Source organism: Rhinolophus hipposideros (assembly GCF_964194185.1).
Source record: "Rhinolophus hipposideros genome assembly, chromosome: 22".
Taxonomy (NCBI): domain Eukaryota; kingdom Metazoa; phylum Chordata; class Mammalia; order Chiroptera; family Rhinolophidae; genus Rhinolophus; species Rhinolophus hipposideros.
The window spans coordinates 18,063,899-18,086,594 of NC_138068.1; the positions used below are offsets into that span (position 1 = coordinate 18,063,899).

At 51.5% G+C, this 22,696-nt stretch overlaps 1 protein-coding gene across 1 annotated transcript in view; it reads right to left on the bottom strand.

Annotated features, from left to right (window-relative positions):
- Nucleotides 1-11,201: 11,201 nt before the first annotated feature.
- The window catches only part of CTNNBL1 (catenin beta like 1), a 144,195-nt gene continuing 132,700 nt past the window's right edge, over nucleotides 11,202-22,696 (bottom strand). The window contains exons 14-16 of the mRNA XM_081034290.1: nucleotides 21,435-21,572; nucleotides 21,123-21,195; nucleotides 11,202-11,399 (exon numbers count right to left, since the gene is read on the bottom strand). Of these exons, the coding sequence (XP_080890416.1) occupies nucleotides 11,311-11,399; nucleotides 21,123-21,195; nucleotides 21,435-21,572 (300 nt within the window). The 3' untranslated portion in view covers nucleotides 11,202-11,310. The remainder of the gene's footprint in view (nucleotides 11,400-21,122; nucleotides 21,196-21,434; nucleotides 21,573-22,696) is intronic.

Consider the following 22,696-nt stretch of genomic DNA (forward strand, 5'->3'; position numbering starts at 1 on the left):
CACAAATCTGTTTGGGATACGGTGAGTTGGGACATGGCTGGGAATCCGGCTTCTTAGCTTGACTTTGCCATCACCACAGACTCGAGGGTGACCACAGGGCCTGTCCCCTTCCTGGGCCTCAGTTTGCCCATTTGTAAAACGAGGGGAGTCGGACTTTGTGGTCCCAGCTGTGACTCTGAAACACAAGGGTTTGCCGTGTACCCGCTGAGAACACAGTACTAGTGAGGGTGGGCTGGGCTCACGGAGAAGACACATTTAAATCCAAGGTGGTTCTTAATTGTAATCGCCATTTAATTAGATTAATGCTAATTAATAAGGCTAATAATGTACGGTCCTTTGTCTGGGATGATGACGTGGCAGAGCCCCAGTCCTGAGGAGGAGCTGGGCCGCACTGAGTTCCCTTCCTCCTCTCATCTCCCCACACTTCCTCCTCCCGACCTTGTCCCCTTTATCACACGTGCTCAGCACACTGTGTTGTGATCGCCTCTTGTCACAGTGGGCTCCCCATTAGACCATGAAGTGCTCCAGAGAGTGAGGGACTAGTTCGGGTATTCCCATACCCTCCCCCCCAAACCACAGAGGACGGGCCCAAAGAGAAGACTAACACATGCTGGACGGAAGAAAGGAGAAGTGGGTGTGTGGGTGGGTGGATGGACACAGAGATGGGTGAATGGATTAATGACACTCTGTAGTCTCTTGCCAGGGGAGATGACCAAGCTAAGAACCCTCTAGGGGATCCAACCTCTGCACTCAGCCCCCCTTTCCCCACCAAGCCCTCCCACTCAGACTTCATCATAGCTCTTCAGTATGTCTTCTCTCCATCCTCACGGTCGCAGCTTGAAGCCACCACCATGGCTTAGACAACAGTACCAGCCCCTTTCCTGGTCTTGCAGCCTCCTGACCGACCCCTTTCCATCTGTCACGCACAGACCAGGAGAGTCTTTCAGACTCGGTCATGTAACCTGCCTTTCTCGGGGTCAGAAGCCTTCTAGGGCCCCTCTGGGCTTTCTGAATAGTCTATAAACTCTTGACCTTGGCATTCAAGCATTCCTAATCTGACTCCTGCCTACCCCACCCCCCAGTAACCTTTTCATTACGTTCTCTCCCTCCTCCTTACCCCCTCCCTCTACTCACCCAACATGCCCCACCCCCCCGGCCCCAGTATGCCTTCTCCTTCTGCAAACCCACCCTCAATGCTCTATCCATGAAAAGCTCAACACCCTTCTTGGTTGAGTTCAAATGTCACCTCCTCCAAGATGCCCTCCGTGATGCCCTAGGAAGAACGAGCTACTCTGCAATGGCCACATTGTATGTCTCTTGACAGTACCCTCCCCACTTCCTCTCCTGTCTGCCATGTGGATTCCCCAGAACCCACAAGAATGTTGGGATATATTTTATTGACCACTCTTGGGCTTTGGTTCAAGTTCAGCTCTTACCCAGAATACTTTGTGACTATACAGCGTCTTCCCTTTTCCAAGTCTTCTTTTTCTCATCTATAAAATGGGGATGGCAGCTTGCCCTTCACAGGGTTGTGGTGACAATGAATTGGATTTGGGTCTGTACGGCCTCCAGTTCAGAGCTCTTTCCTACCCTCCTGCTCGTGCCCACTCGCCACCTCTCCTGGAAACCCCTCTTGTTTTCTTGCCTGGTATAGTTCCACTCACCCTTTCATCCCTGGGCCACGGCTGCCTCCTCCTGGAAGCTCAGAGACCCTCCCAGACATAACTCAGTTCAGTGCCCCCACACCTCCGCTTCCCACCTGGATTCAAGACTGCTTTTGTGTCTGCCGCTCTGACTGTTCTAAGCACAGGCTGGGCGCTGGCCACTACAGACAGTGAGCAAGAGGGGACTCGAAGGGTGGGAGGGGCCCAGAGCCTGCCTCATCCATGGTGGCATTTCCTCCATGCAGGAGCCAGAGGCTCAGGCTCTGCCCTTTATTCCGTCATTCCTCCTTTCATCCTCCCTTCTTTCACTCGTCCCCTCCCTCCCTCCCTCCATGACTCTGTCATTATATTCCACACATTCTGTCCTCCATTGGCTTCCCATTGCATGTGGAAGAAAAATCCAAACTCCTTACTTGGCTAGCAAGCCCCTTTATGGTCTGGTCTCTGTCCACCTCGGCAAATTCATCTCCTCCCACTCTCATCCTCATTGGGGTGGCACATCTGGCTGTCCCTCGAATATGTAAATCACATCCCTGCCCCAGGGCCTTTGCGCTCGCTATTTCCTCTGCCTAGAATATTATTCCCAACACCCCCTGGCAGCTGCACCACTCATCAGTCCTGTCTCAGCTTCAACCTCACCTCCTCAGAAAGGCCTTTCCTGACATTCCCGACCAGAGTAGCCACCTTTCCTTTCAGTCCCTCTCTTATTTTCTTTATAGCTCCTAGCACTAGCTTCTCTCTTGCTTATTTACTTCTGTCTCCTCTGCTGGGAAGGAGCAGGGCAAGGAGCATGTTTGCTTCTCTAGCCTCACAGTCCAGCACAGGGCCTGGCACATAGTAAGTGCTCAGAAAATATTTGCGGAAGAAATGGTGCAGGAGCACCTACTGGGTGGCATTCCCCATGCCTGGTGCTGCAATAGAGAAACGATGAAAGGTAGCCCCTGCCCTCAGGCAGCTCATAGGGCAGGTGGTGAGAATCAGACTCAGGGAATGCTCACGTGGTACCTGGGGAATGCAGGGGCAGGGGTGCAAGAGGATCTGGGACCCTCAGAGCAGCGGGCAGAGTGTGTGGGGTTCTTTCATGCTCCAGCTGATGGAAGTGCTATCTACCTCTGTCTCCCCTACGAGGCTGGACATCCCGAGGGTGGGACTTGGGCTCCTACTTCCCAGAGAGGACGTGTCTGGCCCTGAGTCGGTCTTGAGCAACGAGTAGAATGAGGGTGGGGGAGGAGAACGGGGAAGTGGGACAGGCCAGAGAGAAGGAAGGCATGGACAAAGGTGGAGGGGGAGGGGGGAGTATCAGTGACGGATGTAAGCAGTGGCTGGACAGTTGCTCAGGCCCACCCAGGGCACTTTAGTTCAACTCCCCAACCCCCTAAAGAGCACTTGTAGTATACAGGCACACTGTTTACTCTTTGTTCCTAAAGGACCATGGCTTGGGTGTTTGCTGATCAATGGACTGATTGATGCTCATGGATTTGTTCATTCATTCTGGAAGGTATAAGTAAAGACAGATCAGTTCCCAATGTACCTTTTCCCTGGAAATAAGACCTAGCTGGACAATCAGTTCTAATGCATCTTTTGGAGCAAAAATTAATATAAGACCTGGTATATATTATATTACATTATTATATATTATATTATATTATATTATTATATTATATTATATTATAAAGGGCCGGTCTTATATTATAGTAAAATAAGACCAGGTCTTATATCAATTTTTGCTCCAAAAGACACATCAGAGCTGATTGTCTGGCTAGGTCCTATTTTGGGGGAAACATGGTAGTGGAGAAAGTGAACAAAGAAATACAATGAGATGAGGATATGGGTGGTGATGATGTTATCGTTGATCAGGACTTTACAGTTGGTCAAGAATTTTCTGTGTATCAGCCTGTTGAGGGTCTAGACAATGAGTAGCATTGGACAGCATATCTCCCGATTTTATAGATGAGAAAACTGAGGCTTGGGGAGGTGAAATGACTCACTCAAGGTCACACAGCTGGGGAAGAGCAGGGTCAGATTTGAACCCAGATAGCCTGTCTCCAGCATCCAGACCCTGTGCCCACATGGGTCCACAGGGCCAGCCTGCTGAAGCTTTGCTTGGTATCTTTTAATCTTTCCCAATTACAGAGAGACTTTTGCTTTTAGCTGCTCAAAGCAGGAGCCTGTCCTCAGGCCTTGTTCCCACGAGAGCTGGTGTGAGGAGGGGCGGGGAGGCAGCTGGTCCAGGCCATGTCCTGTCATGGCCCACTTAATGAGCTTAACTGATAACCATGGTCTCAGGCAGGTTGCCAGGCGGGCCTGTCCACTTGGCCAGCCTGTTTTCCTGGCCTTCCACCCTCTGGCTGAAGGAGGGTGGCAGTGGGGCCAAGGGAGGGGCCTGAGCAGCCAGTTGTTTGAGTGCTGGCAGCCATATGACACAGCTATGTGACCTTGGGCAAGTTCCTTGATCTCTGCATGCTTCCTTTTCTTGTTTGTGAAGTGGAGGTGAGCACGGCAACCTTGGAAGATGCTACAGGGATGCAGCAAGGTGCTGGGGACAGTGGCCTTCAGTTCAGAGACTGCCTCACATACAGGAGGCACTCAGTGAATTTTCCATCCCAGTCCTCCAAAGAACTCACACGTGGAGGATTTCTAGGCTCAAGAAAAACAATATCAGCCTCAGCACACTTAAAAATACCAGAAAAAGGCTGCTGTGGTAGGTGGGTGACCTGAACTCCCATCTAGCTCTTGTCATTAACTGATGGAGTGACATCCTCATTCTCTCTGGGCCTCAGTGTTCTCATCTGCACAATGGGATGGTAACAGTCTCCATCCACATCCCAGGAACATGGGGCAGATTCAATGGAATGGTGCATGTCAAGTGCTTAGAAAACAGCCAGGCGTTTAGTTGGTACGCTGTGGTGGTTTCTGGGGGCTGCATCTGCTTGCGCTTGTGTGATCTTAGCACAGTCACCCACTTTTTTGTGGCTTCTGTTTTCTCATTTGTAAAACTGAATGACTCCAAGGTGTGCATTTCCCCAGCTCTGTTGTTCCAGGAATACAGCTGTGTCGTTTACTGCTTGGAAACCCACCTAATCTGCATTCGGTGGGGAGGGGTGAGGGCGGGAGTAGGAATTGTTCCCACTTCCAGCTAAGGTGAGTGAGGCCCCTGATTGTCAGTGGCAAGCCACACTTCCTGGCCCTGGCTGCTCTCTTGCCTGTTCAAGTTGTGGGGGTGGGACAGGAAGGACAGACTTCCCTGGGCCCTGGAAGGACCAGGGGAAAAGGGCCTGGGTCTGGACTCTGCAGGGAGGGGAGTGGAGCTGAGTAGGCTCAGAATGGAAGCAGGGCCTGAGGGGGGGTGGGCAGATTTATTGCAGCCATTCCTCTCCCCCTGAAGCGCCTGCTTCTAATGAAATTTTACGGCAGGTGGAAATGATACGACTCCGCCAGCCCTAAAAGCACTTCTATTTATTCATTAAAGATATTTATATACTGAGCAGCTCTCTCTGCAGGCCCCACCCGACTCTTGCTGGGCTCATGACATGGCACCCAGCCCTCAGGGCTGGGGGAGCCGGGGCAAGTGCCCCTGTCTGCACCCGGACTGGCTGGCTGTGCCCCAAGCCATCTCCAATCTCCTTGTTTCTAACCCGATCAGTGTTCCTGGTCAAAAGCACCAGTATCTCCATTAGTATCTCCTCCCGGGACGAGAGTACCAGCTTCTTCTAGGGTCTCCAGCTTCCAGACCGCTCTCTGGTGTTGTCCTCCATTGAACAAAGGGATCTTTTCAAAATCAGCTCACATCCCTTCCATGCCCAAATCTCCTCCCAGCGCTCTGGCCCCTGCCCATCTCTCCGGCTTCATCTACCACCAACCCTGCCTCACTCTTGGGTCCAGCCACCGTGGTGTCTTTTGGCTTTTTTCCTGGAGAATGATGCTGTTCTCTCTGCCCCAGGACGTTTGCACCTGTGCCCTGCTTCGAACCCTCTGCCCCCAGCTCTTGGGCTTTCCTGCTCCCTGACCTCATTCAGACCTTACTTAGCTGAAAGGCACCTCATCAAAGAGGGCTTCTCAGACCACCCACCTCACGTTGTTCCCCCATTACCTAGTCTCCATCACTTTGCCTGTTGTTTGCTCCTTTATAACACTCACGAATCATCCTATGTATTTGTTTACATGTTTCAATCTTTCCCATGAGGATGTGAGAGCCTTGAGGTCAGCAGCAACGTCTATTTTGTTCCCCACACAGCTTATGGTGGGTGTTGAATAAATGATGGGGTGGAGGGGGAATGATTATCTGGGTACCTGTGACCATGAGCTGGTCCCAGGTACCGGTCTGTGTGGGATTTCCCCAGGCTGGCTCCTCAGAGACCCTCTCACTCAGTCCTTGATGGAAGGAAACAGGTGATTCTGAGAGGGTGAGGGACATGTCACATATCACAGAGGCGGGGCTGGGGGCACTGGCTCCCTGCCCTTTCCTGCTCCTGGGCGTTTCCTGGATGGGCTGGCTCCCTGAGGCCCAGGAGCTGGAGCCAGGCTGGAGCCTTCCTTAACTGTGGCTATTATCAGCCCCTCTGGGGCCTGGGCACTTCCTGGACGCCTGTGTGAGGCCAGGTCTTGATTTAGGGGTCAGAATCGCAACTTCGTCTCCTTCCAATGGAACCTGTTTCCCCATCAAGCACCGAAAGAGCCTGGGTGAAGTGGAGACAACCTGTCCTGGGACAAGCTCTGTGACTCTGGACAAACATGACCCCCAAGATCCCATCATGCACAGGAATCCAACCTGCGTATCATTCTCTCCAGTTCCGCCCCAGCCAGGAGCTCATTCAGACCCTGCCTTGCCGAGCTCAGGGTACTTGGGGCACCCAGTGAGGCACGTGTGAAGACCCCCAGGTCACAGCCCCGTGCTTACTCGTGTCCCTAATTCTCTGCCTGTGCAGTTCCCTCTGCCTCGAATGACTTCCTACCTCTTGTTTTGTGAGACTCATGGCCAATCCTGAGGCCCCTGTGACAGTCACGCAAGATACCGCGAGCTGTAGGGTCCTGTCTCTCCCAATCCCTCTGCCAGGTCAAGGGGCCTCCCCTGTCCCACAGCCTTTGCTGACCTCTCTCGAAGCCCATTGTCGCTTTCTTGTGAGGCCGTTTGGCTACTGTGGGGAGTTCAAACTGCATTTCAATGTAGGGTGCCTGCCCCCAGCACCCAGCATGGGGCCTGGCCCAGAGTAGGTGAGACGGGACATGGAATGAGTGCAGAGCGGGAGGTGCTGGGTGAGGACGGGCAGAGGTGGGGTGGGTCCCGGAAGGTGGTAGGTTAGGATCCACTCTGCAAGCATGCTTGCAGGTGCCACCTCCTCCTCACTGTTGGAGAGGGAAAGCTCACCTTCCACGTGTTTCTTGGACTTCCCTCTTCCCACGGCAGAGTAGCCAGGGCCACAGCTGCATGACTGCCTGCTCCCCCCAGCCGGGAAACCGCAGGGCCTCTGTGCCAGCCGCCCAGTGGCAGGGAGCAGGGGCCCCGCAGAGCCACTGTGGGCTTGTCATGAGGCCGGCGAGTGGCCGCTTCTCTGTGGCTTCCTGCACAACTCCACTAAAAGCTTCCAGCGCATTCTGTGCAGGGAGGGTGGACCCTCAACCCCTGCCGCCCTCTCCAGCCTCACGGACTCCCTTCTCTACCAGTTAGTTGGGAGATGGTGTGACTCTGAGATCAGGAGTGGGGCTTCTGGAACCAGTTTGCTTATGTTCCACTCCCAGCTCTGTCACTTTGTAAGCCACTGATTCTCTCAATCTGGCTTCCACATCTGTGAAATGGGGTTGATGATAAAAGTAACTACACCTCAGCCAGGAGGGTTAAATGAGCTAATCTGAGTCAAGTACTTCGCTCATAGGAAGAGCTTGAGGAGTATTAGCTAATACGGCACATACTCGATACATTCATTCTTCTAAAATGCTAAATGACTTCACTCCTAAGAGAAATGCAAATTAAGACGCAAACAGGATACACTGCTCCCAGATCAGAGAGGCAGAGAGGGAGTTGGTTGCGGCTGTGCCCGGGGAGGGTGTGGGGTGGCCCTCACAGACACCGCTGATGGAAGGTGGGCAAGGTGACAATACATAGCACAGTGAAAAATGCACCTTCTCTCTGACTTAGCAATTCTGCTTGGGAATTTAAACTCACACATGTGTGAAATGACGTTTTATGCAAGGATGTTCACTGCAGCCTTGTAATAGCCAAAGATTGGAGACAACCTAAATGCCCATTAACGCGATTAACTAAATTACGGTACAGCTCTGCTATGGAGCCCAGCTATTAAAGGAGTGTGTGTGGGGGACTCTGTGTTTAGCAGATGTAGAGTGAAAAGCAAGGTGCAGAACACAGGACATTTGTGTTAAATATATTTTTATTCACTTGAAAACATAAGACCATCTCCGAAAGGATATTCTAGCTAGTTGGGGGTTGTGTCTGGGGAGGGGCGCCGGGTGACCAGGAGACGCAGCTGGCAGGAAGATTTAAACACTGGTCACCCCTATGTACCTATGGCCAGGGCATGTGCCATACCAGTCAAGAGAACGTAACTGGAGAAATGCGTGCCATTTCCTCGGCACAGATAACGAAGAACCGCTGCTGTGATACCACCACTTTCCATGTGTATCAAGGAGCAAGACAGATTGAAAAATGTGGCTCCGCTTTTACCTCTACTGGTGGGTAAGCAAATCTAATCAAGGAGTTTTTGCCTTTAGGAAAGCGAGTCTCATCTCCCTGTTGACACTAAATTGACGCTCTTGGTAATGGCAGGAGATGCCACCTGGGCACTGGTGCTACTGTGGGGGTGACTGAAGCATGCCTTCAAGCTTCCCTGACAATGCATTTCCCCTCAGATAAAGAAGGATGCAGCCTGCATGCAAATCTCTCTAAATTAGACATGGCCCATCTTGCCGCCGATGAATTCAGGCGTGCCGACCACCACAAATGGAGCAGCACGCTGCGAGAGAAGAGGAAAATGAAATCATTTCCCTCGTGAGGAAATTCTGGCTAATATTGCTTAAAGGTGAATTTGTGGCCATGTTTGGGTAGGAAAAGGAGCAGTGCCTTGCTTGGATGTCATGCCCAGGAACCACTCAGCTCTGGACACAAGGACAAGCCTGAAGGGGCTTTTCATGAAGGGGAGGGCTTGGGTACCCGAGAGTGGCAGATACAGAAGTCAAATTCAGAACCACAGGCCAACAGTGGTCTTTACTGGAAGCCCAAGACGTCCTCCCTGAGGGGTGGGGCTGCTTGTGAGACAGACAGCCACTCACACCTCAGGAGCCCCTCCCAGGAGCCCACAGGTTAATGAGGATCTTTGCCTTGTTCCTAAAAGCTTGGTCCCCCAAGCCCTGGAACTGTAACCTCCTCTGACTTCTGAGGGATTATACCTCATGTTCCCCCCAAACCCTCCCAACACAAAAGCGATGGAAAAAGGGACCACTTCATGTGTGAAATGAACGTGTGATTTCAAGCTTGCTTTTAGCACAGGGATGTTTTGGTCAAACAAAATCTTAGGAGGCACCCCAAAATACGAAGCAGGGCAAAATGGAGAGACTATAGTGGAAGGGGTCTGGAGCCCTACCCACTCTCTCTTCTCTGTTGGCTTCTGGTGCGCTTGGAGCTTCGGTAGGACACAGCTGGAAAACTGCTGGACAGAATTCTGTGGGACAATCAGGTGACAGCAGTTGCCTCCAGGGGTGGGGAGGCCTAGGGGGTAGGAGAGGTGAGGGGAGACTCCTCACTGTATACCTTTGTGTTAAATTTCGAACTTATGTACTAGGTATAAGCATTACCTGCTTAAAAACAAAATTTAAAAAGAAAATAAAGCTGAAGGACTAATGATCTCTAAAGTGCCAACCTTAGGTCAAAAAGTCTATGACATTCTATAGGTTACATCTAGACATGCTTTATTTGTTGTGAGTTCATTAAACCACATATCCACAGTGGAAGAGATTGAAGCGCAGTGTCAGTCAGTGGTCTGTGACTGCCTTCTAGACAGAGGCAGCTCGGTGGAGGGGAGAGCTTGGACCGCGGAGCAGACAGACCCTCCGCCGCTTCCTGGCCATAGGCCCTCGCCCAGGTTCCTTACCCTCTGAGATTTCAGTCTCAGCTTCAGGAAATTGGGGATAACGATGCCAGCAGGGCTGTTACGCAGGTGAGAAAGCATGGGTGGGAAGCAAGTAGCACATAGCAGGCGTTCAGTACACCGGAGCTACTACAGTTACAGAAAAGTGAAATAAAACAATAACTAAATCTGAACTGTCACTGTACGGCAATTCTGATTCTGTAATAGGCCGTGTAACACACTCCCGCCACCTCTCTGCTGGAACACTTACCTCATGGAGACGATGGCCACACCTTCCTCTTCCGACAGGGTGGGCCAGGACTGCCTTCCTCACGGTTCTCTCACCAGCCCCACGCTGGGCCCGACGCAGGAGCCATCTGATTCAGAGTCCTCTCAGGTGGCTGTGTGGAGCCCTGTCCCTTGGGGTTCAACGAAAAGAGCTGTGGCTGATTGACAATGTCACTCATGGGCACGCACTGGACCTGTGGTGTCCCCTGTAGCCTATTTGCTGACCTTGGGCTAAAGATTTCATTTTAATGAGATGCAGCTCTTCTAAATCAGTGTTTCTTCCGCCGCCTCACTCACGAGGACTCTATTCTTTGTGACAGATTAAAACCATGCTAACGGACTGCAGACTCCTGCAAAGGGGGACACCAACTCCCTCATAACCCGTGCAAAATGGGTGAGATCACAGTTCTTCTGAAGCCACAGATGTGTAAGGTAAGGACAAAGAAATCACCACTTATAATGCACCTACTGTGTGCGCCTCGCTCTAGGGCGTGCTTCAATGAGTGATCCCCATAAGCACCAAGTAGGTATTAGTACCCCCGCTTTGCAGACGAGGGAAGAGCGATTCGGGAAGGTAAAGCCATTTATCCAAACTGCCACAGCGGGTAAATGGCGTAGCCGGGATGTGGACCCAAGGCCTGTCTACCCTAAAGCGTGGCTCTCCTTCTGACGCAGGGAACCACCGGGAAGCTTAAACCATCACCAGTGCCTGGGACACCCCGAGAGTCTGATTTCTTCATTCTGGGGGTGGGAGTGGGGGCAACACGGATGTGTTTTTCAAGTTCCCATCCCTCCCAGATGATGCTGATAAGGTCAGGCTTCAGGACGCTGCTGTGAGGGCCGCGCTCTCTGTCCGGCCTCAGTGCCACGGAGACCTCCCTGGCTGCTCCTGCACGCCCCACGTGCCTCGTGTTACACGTCCAGACTCTGTCAGGGCAAAAGCCCCAGCGAGCTCACTAGTCCGTGCCTTGCCCCTTCCCAGTTGCACCCTCACAACACAGAGAGTGCCACCAGAGGAGCCACAGTGGTCACTTGATCACACTGAGCCTCAGTTTCCCCACTGGCAGAGTGAGGCTACTCACTGACCTTCCTCAGATGTGCCCCATGGCAGCTGCTGTGAAAGTGCAGGTAACGGTTTGAGGGTACTGCTTCGCTACAAAGAATGCCAGCCCAGGAATAAAAAACACTAGCTTTAATTTGTCTGAAAGTCACACTGAGCTGTGTAAAAACTGTTTGTCGGAGGGAGGTACAGAGAGGGTCCACGCTGCACAGGGCCAGGGCCTCTAGAAGTTCTCCAGCAAGGCCAGGATGCGCTTCTGCTCGCTCTCCCGGAACTCCGGGCTCCGACCGTCCCCGATGTTCTCTGCATACTCTAGGGAGACAAAGGCAGGGGCAGGTGTGAATCCGAGGCGTGAGGCATGTGGTCCATCGTGGCTGGGTCACTTCACACTTTTCCCCCAAATCCCAGCTCCCACTGAGCTGCATGCCTCTAATGCCTGCAACAGCTCTCGGTGGCAGCTGTGGTCTGATTCTGGTCTTGCATTCGAGGCCCTCAGTGAAAAGGGCCAGGCTCACTCCTCTCTCAGCCACAGCCTTTACTCATCATTTAGTCACTACACACACGCAGTGGATGACAATGGTGGGCGGGCACTGTTCTAGACCAGTGGTTCTCAGAGTGTGGCCCCGAACCTGCAGCATCTGCCTCACACAGGAACCTCTGGGCCCAACCCAGCCCCCTCACTAGGAAGCTCTGAGGCCGGGGCCCAGCAGTCTGAGCAAGCCCTCCGGGACCGCTGGGGCGCGCTCTAGTTTGAGAGCCACTATTTGAGGCAATGGGGACGGAGTACCGATCAAAAGGGATGACACCTCTGCTCTTGTGGAGCCCACTTTTCAGTGGGGGAAACAACCCAAAAGTAAGTACCGTGTTTCCCCGAAAATAAGACCTAGCTGGATCATCAGCTCTAACGCATCTTTTGGAGCAAAACTTAATATAAGACCCGGTCTTACTTTACTATAACACTGGGTATCACATCACGTCGTTGCGTCACGTCACAACACAACCATGACCATAACATATAACATAATATAATATAATATAATATGACACTGGGTATTAATGTTTGCTCCAAAAGCCGCATTAGAGCTGACTGTCCGGTTAGGTCTTATTTTCGGGGAAACAGAGTAGATAGGGTGGTTGTCAGAGGCCTCAGGGAGTTGGAGACATTTGATTAAAGACCTGTAGGCAATGCGTGCGGGGATATCTGGGAGTGAGTGGCAGAGGGGCCACCAGCGCAGGGCTCAGGGGGGAGCGCGCTTGGTCCATCTCAGGGCGAGCAAGGAAGGCTGCCTGGCCAGTGGCTGGAGCTCTGAGCCAGGGGAGGGGGCAGGGCACAGATCGTGTGGGGACTGCGGGCCGCTGTGAAGAGCGTCTCCATCAGGGGCCTGTCTCCCATGCAGGGCATCCCCTTTCCACTAAACCGGGAGCTTCACTAGTGGCGGGGGCGGGGTGGCGGGGGCCTGCCTTACTCTCAGCTAAATGCCCAGCGAGCCTGGCTGAGAGCCAACTATCGGTCTGGTGAAGAAACAGAGCAGTTGATTAGGATGACTGCTGGCATATCTGCCCCCTGCTCCCCGAGGGGCAACCTGAGAGAGAATAGAGAACTCGCAGGTAAGAGGCTTTTGCATAATAAAACATCTGCGATCCCAATCAGACAAAGACAGCAGAGAGAAAGTGTGGGCGCCCTCCTTCCTACCTCCCGCCCCCCCCACCATGCTGGAGAAAGGGTCTTGTTCCTGCCACGTCTTTATTTTTCCTCCTTCCTCTTTATGACTTTGGACATGTGCTGGAAAACAGGGTTTGGGATTCAGACATGTGCCAGCTGTGTGTCTCCCCCCAGAAATCATCGTCTTCTGTTAGGCCCATCCATCACCTCCCACAGCAAATGGTTGTGATGCCTTCTATTAAGGCCCCTTCAGGAGCGGGCTGGGTGATGGGAGAACAGGAACAGGGCTGCCGGGAAGGCTGTGGGGCTGGAGGTGAGTGGTCTCTCTTGCTCACATGTGAGTGCTCTAGCTGCTGCCCCAGGAGGAAGAGAAATGACCATGATAACATTTAATACCCCCAGAGGCATGATCTGGAAGCAAGAGGCTCAATGGATTGAACTAACACTTTGCTCTCCTAATGTACTCACAGACCCTGGAGGGAGAGAGGCGGCCAAATACTCTGATCCTTTGGGGCAGTGATTTTCCAAGTAAAGCCCGCTTCCCTGGAGGGACCTAATCCCTTTCTAGGGATGCACACAGTAGAGGAAACCAAACTCTGTATCAGTGCCCTTACTGAATCCCCGTTGCCAAGGCCTCAGAAGAAACACATGTCAGTTCTGTACACAGAGCACCCATCCCGCGGGCAAGTCTCCCTGTCCCTCCGTCAGTGGGGAAGGAGGAAGTAAGGTCAGATTACCTGTTCTCTGGAAATGGGCTGTGAGTGGAGCTAGTGCGAGGTGGAAGAGGGGCTGTGTCATGCGCAGTGGAATGGAAACTAACATGCAGTGAACACTGGTTATGTGCCAGGCATTTGTATATGTTGTCTCATTTAATCTTTGTGGCAATCCTGTAAGGCAAAGAACATCATCTCTATTTACAGATGAGGAAACGGAGACTCACTAGAGAGCTGAAGCAACTCGACCGGTCGAGGATGATAGAGGAGCTGAAACTCAAACCCCAGAATATGTGTGCGCGGTGAAAAGGCACCTAAAAGGCCACTGGGTGGTGCCGGTCCCCCAAGTGGCATCCTCTTACCTAAGCACCAGCCTACCCTGCCTGTTTCCCATCCTTTGGGGAAAACCTCCGGCTCTGCGAGCACTCTAAAGCATCCCAGTCCCAGGAGAGCACCTGGCTATAAAGTCCTCGTAAAAGGTACGACTCCAGAGGGGCTGTCCTGTGGGGAAGGGACCTCCATGGCCACAGATGCGGAGTGGGTCGCAGGGGCCACACCTTCTCATGCCAGGTCAGGGCAGGTGACTGGCCAGGGTCCCACAGCGCGCCAGCCACAGGGCCAGGCAGAACCAGGTCTGATGCGCCCCCAATGTTCCCCCACTGGCTCTGGCGGCCGGCACCAACTGTGCACCTCGCCCCACACCCTTCACCCGTACCACGACTCATCTTTGTTTCTAGGGTGGAATTGGATTTGGAGCAAATCTTGGTGGTACCAGCTACCTGTGGTTATTATAGCTGCTGCAGCAGTTTATAAATATTGAACAGATTCCTCCCAGAGGTCTTAGGAAAGAGTTCTCTTTGGGGTGTGTGTGTGTGTGCATGCACACACGTGTGTGTGTACATGTGTCTGTGTGTGCATGTGCGTGTGTTGCTAAAAGGAAGAATTACAGGGTGGGGGGAGAATGAGAGTGAAAGAGGGATGGGGAAAGAAGGGAGGCAGATGGGAAGAGGATACGTCAGGTTGGAGAGTGAGAAAGATGGTGTACACATCAACTCCCTTCTCTACTTGCCCAGCATTTTCAAATAATAAAGGCTTTGATGGAGCTCGAAAACAGGCAGCAGTGCTGAACGCATAAATATTAAAGCAAACTTTAGACAGCAGGTTTACTATTCAGACATGGAATACAAGCTGTTCTGTTTATGTCACAAAGGGGAGGGAAGGGGCACCGGGGCTGCTGGATGGGGAAGGAGTGTCTTCCAGGGCAGGGCCGGGCCCGCACTCACCAGCCTGGTTCAGACCCCTGGACCTTTGACTTGACTGCTCACCCTTCCAAAAATGCACAAGGAAGAGGGAGAGGGGAGATGAGAAATGCCAATATTTTCCCACTGAAAACGCTTGAAGACACAGAAATAATCACAAAATGGAAACTGGGAAAGGAAAACCCTTGGGGTCTAACAGGTTCCTTAACGACACCGATGAACGTGGAAGGTCTAACATTACACGTCTCTAGAGGAGAACACTTCGCTGGGGTTAAAGACCAGAAGTCCATCAGCAATATCATTAAAATGAAACCCACTTAAAGGAGAAGGAAACTTTGCTCACGATGCTAACAGAGTCGTGTTCCTGTCATCCCGAGGACATTTCAGCTGGTCGGAGCAGCACGCCCCCTCCCCGACAACCAGGGCCCAAGGAGGCTGCTCTGGCGCTGGTCCTGCCTGGATCTGAGGCCAGGCTGCTGCCAGCTCCAGGTGAAAGGAGTAGACGAGGAGGGGAGGAAGGCACCTCCATTTACTGAGCACGGACTCTGTCCCAAGCCCCTGACTGCATTTCCACCTCAGCTTTGCAGAGGGGCAGTATTCACAGAGGAGGAAAGCAAGGCTCAAACATGTTACCTGCTGACTTACCCAAAGTTACAGAGAGCCAGGGTTCACGCTGCTCTGTGCATCTCAGCTCTCCTTGTTCCTGGGTTAGGTCAGATCCTAATCACCGCAGGAAAGGTAGCTAACATTACAAGCACTGATTGCGTGCCAGCCATCATGTAAGCGCTTTACGTGGTACCTCACGTAAGTCTCACAGCAACCTTTGGAAAACACAAGTATCCCCACCGTATAGATGCGGGAACCGTGGCTGCGAGAGGGTAACCTTAGCTGCCTAAGGTCAACACCCAGGCTTCTCTTGGACCCTGTCCTGCCTCCAAACACCCTGGTGGCCACAGCAGTTCCGACCTGACGCAGGTCACATGCACACCAACATATGTCATCAAAAGATAAAACCCTATCAGCTTCTGCAGCTTTAAAGTCCCAGAGGCAAAGCTCAGGTTACCAAGGGCCCCAGATCAATATGGAAATATATGCTTATAAGCTTCGGAGAGGAGCTTGCAAGCCGTGAAGAACACAAGCAAATCAAAGGGCCAGGAGCCAATTTCTGAAAGCATTTTGAAGTCTGGCTCAGTCTTTTCACCACCAGTGAGAGTCTGGAGTCTGTAATCCTCTCAACTTTCCTCTGTGAAACAGCCCAGCACCCACAACTTTCACTGGCGACTAACACATTTAAGAGACTCGCCGGCAGCTTCCATGGTAGCTCTTGGCACAAGGATTTATTCTAAAAAGTATCCCCAGGTCACAGCTCTTATTCCACGTCCAAGGAGATGACCATTCGGCGTCTGCATCTACCGAGGGGGATCCTTCACCTGCTTCAAGAAGCCACCTCCTCACTTAGCCATCACATCTTCATAGACACAGAATGTACTGAGGTGGGTACGAGGGGCTGGGGGAGGAGCGCATGCGGGTGAGTGTCAACTGGGTACAGAGTTTCAGTTTTGCAGGATGAAAATGAGGTCTGTAGATGGATGGTGGTGATGGTTGCAATGGTTAAAATGGTGAATCTTATGTATATTTTACCACAATTAAAAAAAAAAAAAAGGCCAGCACCTCCTCTGTGCAGCCTTCCTGGATCTTCGAGCTCCTTTTAATCTCCCACAGAATTCACTGTGCCTCCTTGATTCCCACGCTGTGTCTTAGCACTGACTTCATTCTGCTTTTCGTGGCAGCAGTTATCTCACCTGTGATGGGACTGTACACCCTTTGGGCAGGGCCTCCTAAGTGTCTCATTTGTCTTAGGTGCCACCTAGCACCCGGTGAGGCCAAGTGGGTGCTTTGGGAAGGTAAATGCCCTGAATTTTCTTTCTTAAACGGCTGCAGGAGTAAATCAGCCAAGTGACACAGTTAGAGCTTTCCTTTCTGCCAGATGGAAGACTGTGTGTACAGTTCTGAGTTTGGATCCGGTTTCCAACATTGAGAGGGACTTGGGTAATATCCCTTAGCCTCTGCGAGTCTCGGTTTCCTTATCTGCAAAATGGAGACTGTAAGCTTGCTTTTAGGGCTGTCGGGAGAGCCAGAGAACGTACATTAAGAGCCTGGCACGGAGGACGTCTGCGGGAGTGAACTCTACCTACTGTGGCCCGATGACCGAACGGCACAAAGAAGCTTGAAGCACCCACCACCTCAGCGAGCACCCCCAACAAGCATTAACTGAGTCCCTTCTCTGAGCCAGTCACAGACCAGGCACCGGCAGCAGCACAGTCTGGTCTGCCCTCCACTAGCTAAGAGGCCACTGTGCCCTGTGTGGGCACCACCGTCCTCAGGCCCAGAGCAGCTGCCAGTTCCAGGGGCGCTGCACTTTGGGAGCGCCAAGGAAGCGGTCTGCATAAAGAGGGGCTTTAATGAGCCATCAGTTTTCTTGGTATCCACAACAGAGGAGGGAGGAAAATCATGAGAAAGGGGACCGAAATATAGCATGGAGTGGGAAAAGGCCCCCATGGGCTTGCCTCCTCAGCGTTTTCCTGAGACCTCAAGAGGTACATCAGCTGTCATCCTGCCAGCAAAACTTGGGAAATATGTAGGCCATAAAATCAAAGGGAAAAGCTTGCATATAATTAGTATGTTAAAAAGAAAAAAAAGGAAGCAACCCAACTGAAAAACAAAATTAAAATCTAAGAGGACAGACTGATGAGCTGGTTTTCTTTATGAGGCTTTGTGGTTTTTTTGTGTGTGCTTTTTGATGGAATGAAGGATGGAGGAGGGGGAGGGAGTGAAGGCTTTTAAGAAGTGGGCCTGAGCACAGCCCGGCCACCAACCCTGCGGGAGCCTCACCCCTTCGCAATCCCCTCACTGCCCCGAGGGTGCTCGCTGCACCATGTTCAGGGGTTGCTGAGAGGCAGGCCATGGGCCAGACCCCCCCATGACACTGCAGGCAGATGGGCTTCCCCGAGGAGGCACGTATGAGCCGGGCGGGGGCATGCCAGTGGAAGGGTGGCTGAGAACCCTTTATTATGACCTAAGCCTTCCATCTCGACAGAGCTGGGTGTTTTGTTGTCTTCTTTAGTGGCCAGTGACCTGTGATGGCCTCTTTGACCTGGGCAATGGCATCTAATTCCCTGGCTTAAAAATATCACCGCCACACTAATGACTAGCCTCTCTCCTGAGCCCTAATGAGAATGTCTGCAGCACTCACTACCTGTATCCCCAGAATCACCGTGTACCCAACAGAACTCAAGGGTCTGCCCAGCAACACTCCTAACACCCCCGCCCCCCCAATGCTCCAGTCTCCACATCCTTGCCTGTCCTCTGCTGATGGGGCTGACGCCTTACGAACTGATATCCTGTCCTACCCAGACGAGCTTCCCTCTGGGACGCGCTCCCTGTCCCAGGGAGAAGTCTCTCCCTCTGGGTTAAATGGCATGGCCTGTGCTTCCACGACTGTCTCCTTACCACCCCAGAGCACACTGTTCATAACTTCAATGCAGCACTTAGGACATTCTAATTAGTTTACAGTATCTTTTCCCACTGGACAGTGAAGGCCCCAAGGTTGGGTGCTTGCCATTCCCACCGCGTGGGAGGGCTGCGCTGAACCTGGAATTTCCAGTTCTCAGGCCTCTACTCTCATTGCTCCTTCAGTCTGGAATGTCCTTGCCCTTGAAGAGCCAGCTCAGTGCTACTCCTGAATGTGGAGCCCGGCACCCAGCAGTGATAGCTAAGTAGTAGTGGGAGCGTGTATTTCAGTGAGCTTGAATTATGGCTGGCCATTTACACATCTACGTCCCACAAGACTACAGACTCCATGACAGCAGGAGCTGGGTGACACCTTAGGAGCAAAGTATGTAGCACTGCAGGGCTGAGGAGAGTCGCAGTCAACATTTGCCAGTTTAAATTCACACAAGGGTGGGGTTTAACTCGCCAGTGTTTAAAATATTCACTGGGTTCTCATTATGTGCCTGGCATTGCTCTAGGTGACGAGACAGGGTGAACAAGACAGACAATGTCCCCACGTCGTGGAGCTTACATTGTAATGTAAGAGACACACGAAACGAGTAAACAAAGACATAAATAAAAACAATTACAAATTGTGGTAAGGGCTCGGAAGAAAATAAACTGGGTGCTATGATGGGAAATAGCAGATGCCGAGAGTGCGTGGATTCCAGCTTGTGTTTGGAGGCAGAACTGGTATATGTACTAATACACTGTCTGGGAAGGGTGAGGGAGGGAACCGCAGGGCTGGCCCTCGGTCTGGAAGGATGGGTCCGAGGGCCTGGCCTGGACAGAGGCGGGGAGAGGAGTGTGAGTGGCAGGAATGAACACGGCCTCTGCGCAGGCCGCTCACCTGCTCGCTGCCCAGACAACACATATGTAGTCAGCGTCCACTGTGTGCCCGGCACCTTAATAGGCTCTGGGGAAATAAACCATGATCTGAAGGAGACAAAGGCTGGCTCACAGCAACGGAAAATTCTGAATTACCTAAGACATACGCGGTAGGATTTCCGAGGAAATAACTACATCCACCTACTATGTGTCAGCACCCATTAAAAACACTTTCTCTTTCTCAGAAGATCATTGTTTTGATTACAGGGATGGAGGTGCCGGGAGAAGGCTCAATGCAAGATAGAGCTGAGAGTAATAAAAAGTGCTAATTGAACACGTGGGCGTAAAAAGTAAATGGCATTTAAAGGCTGGAGTTGCAAATCACTACAGCTACACCTCAGGGAGGAGGCGTCATGACACCCTGAGCAGTAATTCATGGCAATGTGGCACTGCAGGTGAGAGAGGAGCACCCAGCATGCCACTATGGAAGGCAAGAGGCTGGGCTAGGTTCATGAACAGGCCCCCCTTTCCTCGTTCTCTGACGGAGAAAACCACAAACTCCAATGCCTCAAATGCTCCATCTGCAAAATGGGCGCAATGGACTTCTCATTCCCACCTGCGTGGGAGGGCTATGCTGAACCTGGGATTTCCAGTCCCCACGCCTCCATGTACACTGTTCCTTCAATCTGGAATGTCCTTGTCCCAGCCTCGAAGACCCAGCTCAGTGCTACTACTCTCACAAGGCTTCCCATGGGATTTTAGCCATGCCTCACTTATAATAATGAGGACGGTAATTATCAGCATAATGTTTCATAATCGTCATTATAGCTAACATTTACCGAGAACTTAGTAAGGCTCAGACATTTTCCATATATCATCTCATTTAATCCTCTCACCCATTTTATGAGGTCACAGAGCAATTGGGCATCTTGCCTGAGGTAACACAGTAAATAGCAGAGGCAGGACTCGGTTCCGGGAGCCAGATGCCAGAGCCCATGTCTCTTAGCTTCTCTTCGATTTTTTACATGTATCTTTTGTCTTCACATTTCATCTCCCACCTATAATGGGAGTTATAAGCCACTTACAGGAAAACCCTTTGAGTACGTCTAGCCTAATCCCTCATCTTAGGAATGGGCAGAACCAGTGCCAGAAAGAGAAAATGATTCGCCTGCGGTTCCCCAGCCCATCCTGACTCTCTGAACTCAGGTGCGATCAGTCCTGCCAAGTCCGATGCGGGCATCTACTAACTGTGTGTGTCAGTCGGTGCTAAGCAGCCTGGGGGGTGGGGGGCTGCATTGCAGAGCTCAGTTCAGGCGCCCCGCCCCATGACAGAGCTCCCTCACTGACCAGAGACCTCTCGGGAGCCTCTCCAGCGGAGTCAGGTCCAGCCAAAGATGTGACTGCGTTTGAGGGACTCCCCAGGCGTTCGGGGGGCAGGAGGGAAAATCACCTGACTGAGCTCTTCCCGTGTGCCGGGCACCAGTCTGGGTGCTGTCATGTAGTACCTTACGAACCTCTGCAAAATTTCTTCCCGATCACACCGACACCGCCAGGGTAGGGCAGAGCGAGGACTGGAAGACAGGCCCATTCTTTCTATTATACCCATGGTTCAGATTCACTTCCTTCTGTCTTGTATAATTCCAAGCACTTCTTGTTACTTCCTTGTTTTTTACCCCCCTAAGTAATTTCCTTCTACTACATGCAGTTTGGAATGGAATTTTTTGCTTCTTTCTTGTTTTGTCTTTAAAAAAAATTCGTTTTCAACAAGTATTTCCAAGCTCTAGTGCTTATCTGTTCTGTGTTTTTCAAATTCTGGAATTGGAAGGTCAGAGGCAGAGAACCCCTAAGTTAGTCTACGGTATTCTGACAAAGGTGACCTGGACACACAGCAAACTGAACAACACACTTCAGCTTGCAGGGCAGAGAATGCTGGGCCCCAAGTCCCAGGGATATGAGCAGAGACTCAGAAAGAAAGCATCATTGAATTCCCCGGAGCCCCAGACACAAGCAACGTCCCACTCACCCTTGATGATGTGCCTAACAATTTTGATGGAGCTTCCTCGCATGTTTAGGATCTGGTGAACTCTCTGGCGAATCTATTATGGAAGAGGGACGAGTGGGGAGAGACAGAAAAAGCGTCATTTGTCCTGGTCGACACCAGAATACACTGTACTGAAAGGGTTCACCTCACTCCCTTCCCCGAACAAGAGGGCCCATGCGGAGTGAAGGAATTCAAGGAGAGTGGGATCTGCTTCTTTTTTTGAGCCTCTACCAACGCAGGAGGCAAGGAAAGAGGCAGTGCTGGACAGGCCCATCCCGGGGAAGCCCCTCTTGCCTGGGGGACATTGGCATTGCAGATCTCCGCCATGATGTAGCAGATGTGCTGCAGAACAAAGAGCCCTGCGTCCAAGCGCCGGAGGTAGAACTCATCCTCGGTGTCGTTGTCTATGATTTCTCCACGCCGGACCATGTCCTAGAAACGAATGAACATGTGGGAATAGAAGCTGGGCAGTGAGCGGAGGAGGAAAGAACAGGCTTCTATTCTGCCCATAATACCCAACAGAACAGCAATGACAACCACCACCACAAAAGAAAATCACTCCGCCTTCATTTGTCTCCTATGCTCCCATTATTCTAGAATCTTTCCTCTATTCTCATTGTTTATGGACTAGAGGCCCAGGGAGAGATGATTAGAGCCCAATTTTTTCCTATACAATGAGTCAAGGCCAAAATGACCTCATGCACATATTTACCTAAAAAAAATAAGCTGACAGGGACACAAATCTAAGGTATTTATTATCTGCTTCCACTCATTTATTTACTCTTTGATTCTGGCCTCCATAAATAATCTTTCTACAAGATGTACTTACCTCTCTTTCTCTTTCAAATCAAACTAAAAATAGGGAAGAGAGGTCTCCTTTCTCCACCGCTCTGTCTTGGAACCCTGGTGAAACTGAGGGCATAGGCACCCAACATGCGTCTCTTTCCTAAACCTTAGTAACCCAGGCCTTCTTGCTCCCATATCTATTCCTTTCTAGTGGATTCATTTTTTTTTTAAAACAGCTTTATTGAGATACAATTCACATACCATACAATCCACTCATTTAAAGTGTATAATTTAATGGCTTTTAGTATATTCAGAGTTATGCAACCATCACCACACTCACTGTAGACATTTCCATCACCCCCGCCCCATTCAAGCCTCTCATCTAGTGGATTATTACCGCCTCTGCCAAGAGAGCCCTTCTCCCCACCTCAGGCCTTCACTGCCCTCCTGCCTAGGAATTCTGGGGTATCTCTCGAGTCAACATTGTTTTCAAGCTGTCTCTACCACAAAGCCTTGCCTGATTATTTAAGGCTAAAGACTCCTTTCCAAAATTCCTGAGCGCACCCTCAACAAGCCACTTCAGGACACGATCTCTCACATATTCACACAGATTTGAGTCGTCATCAGCGCCCTCTGTTTCTCGAACTCCCTCTAAGGGCTAACTGTGAGCTCTGTGAAAGCAGGGACTATGTTTTGTTTCCATATCCCCAGCTCAGTAAACATCCACGCAGTGAATGAAAGGAAAAGGACGTCTCTGTTTTGGGTTGTCA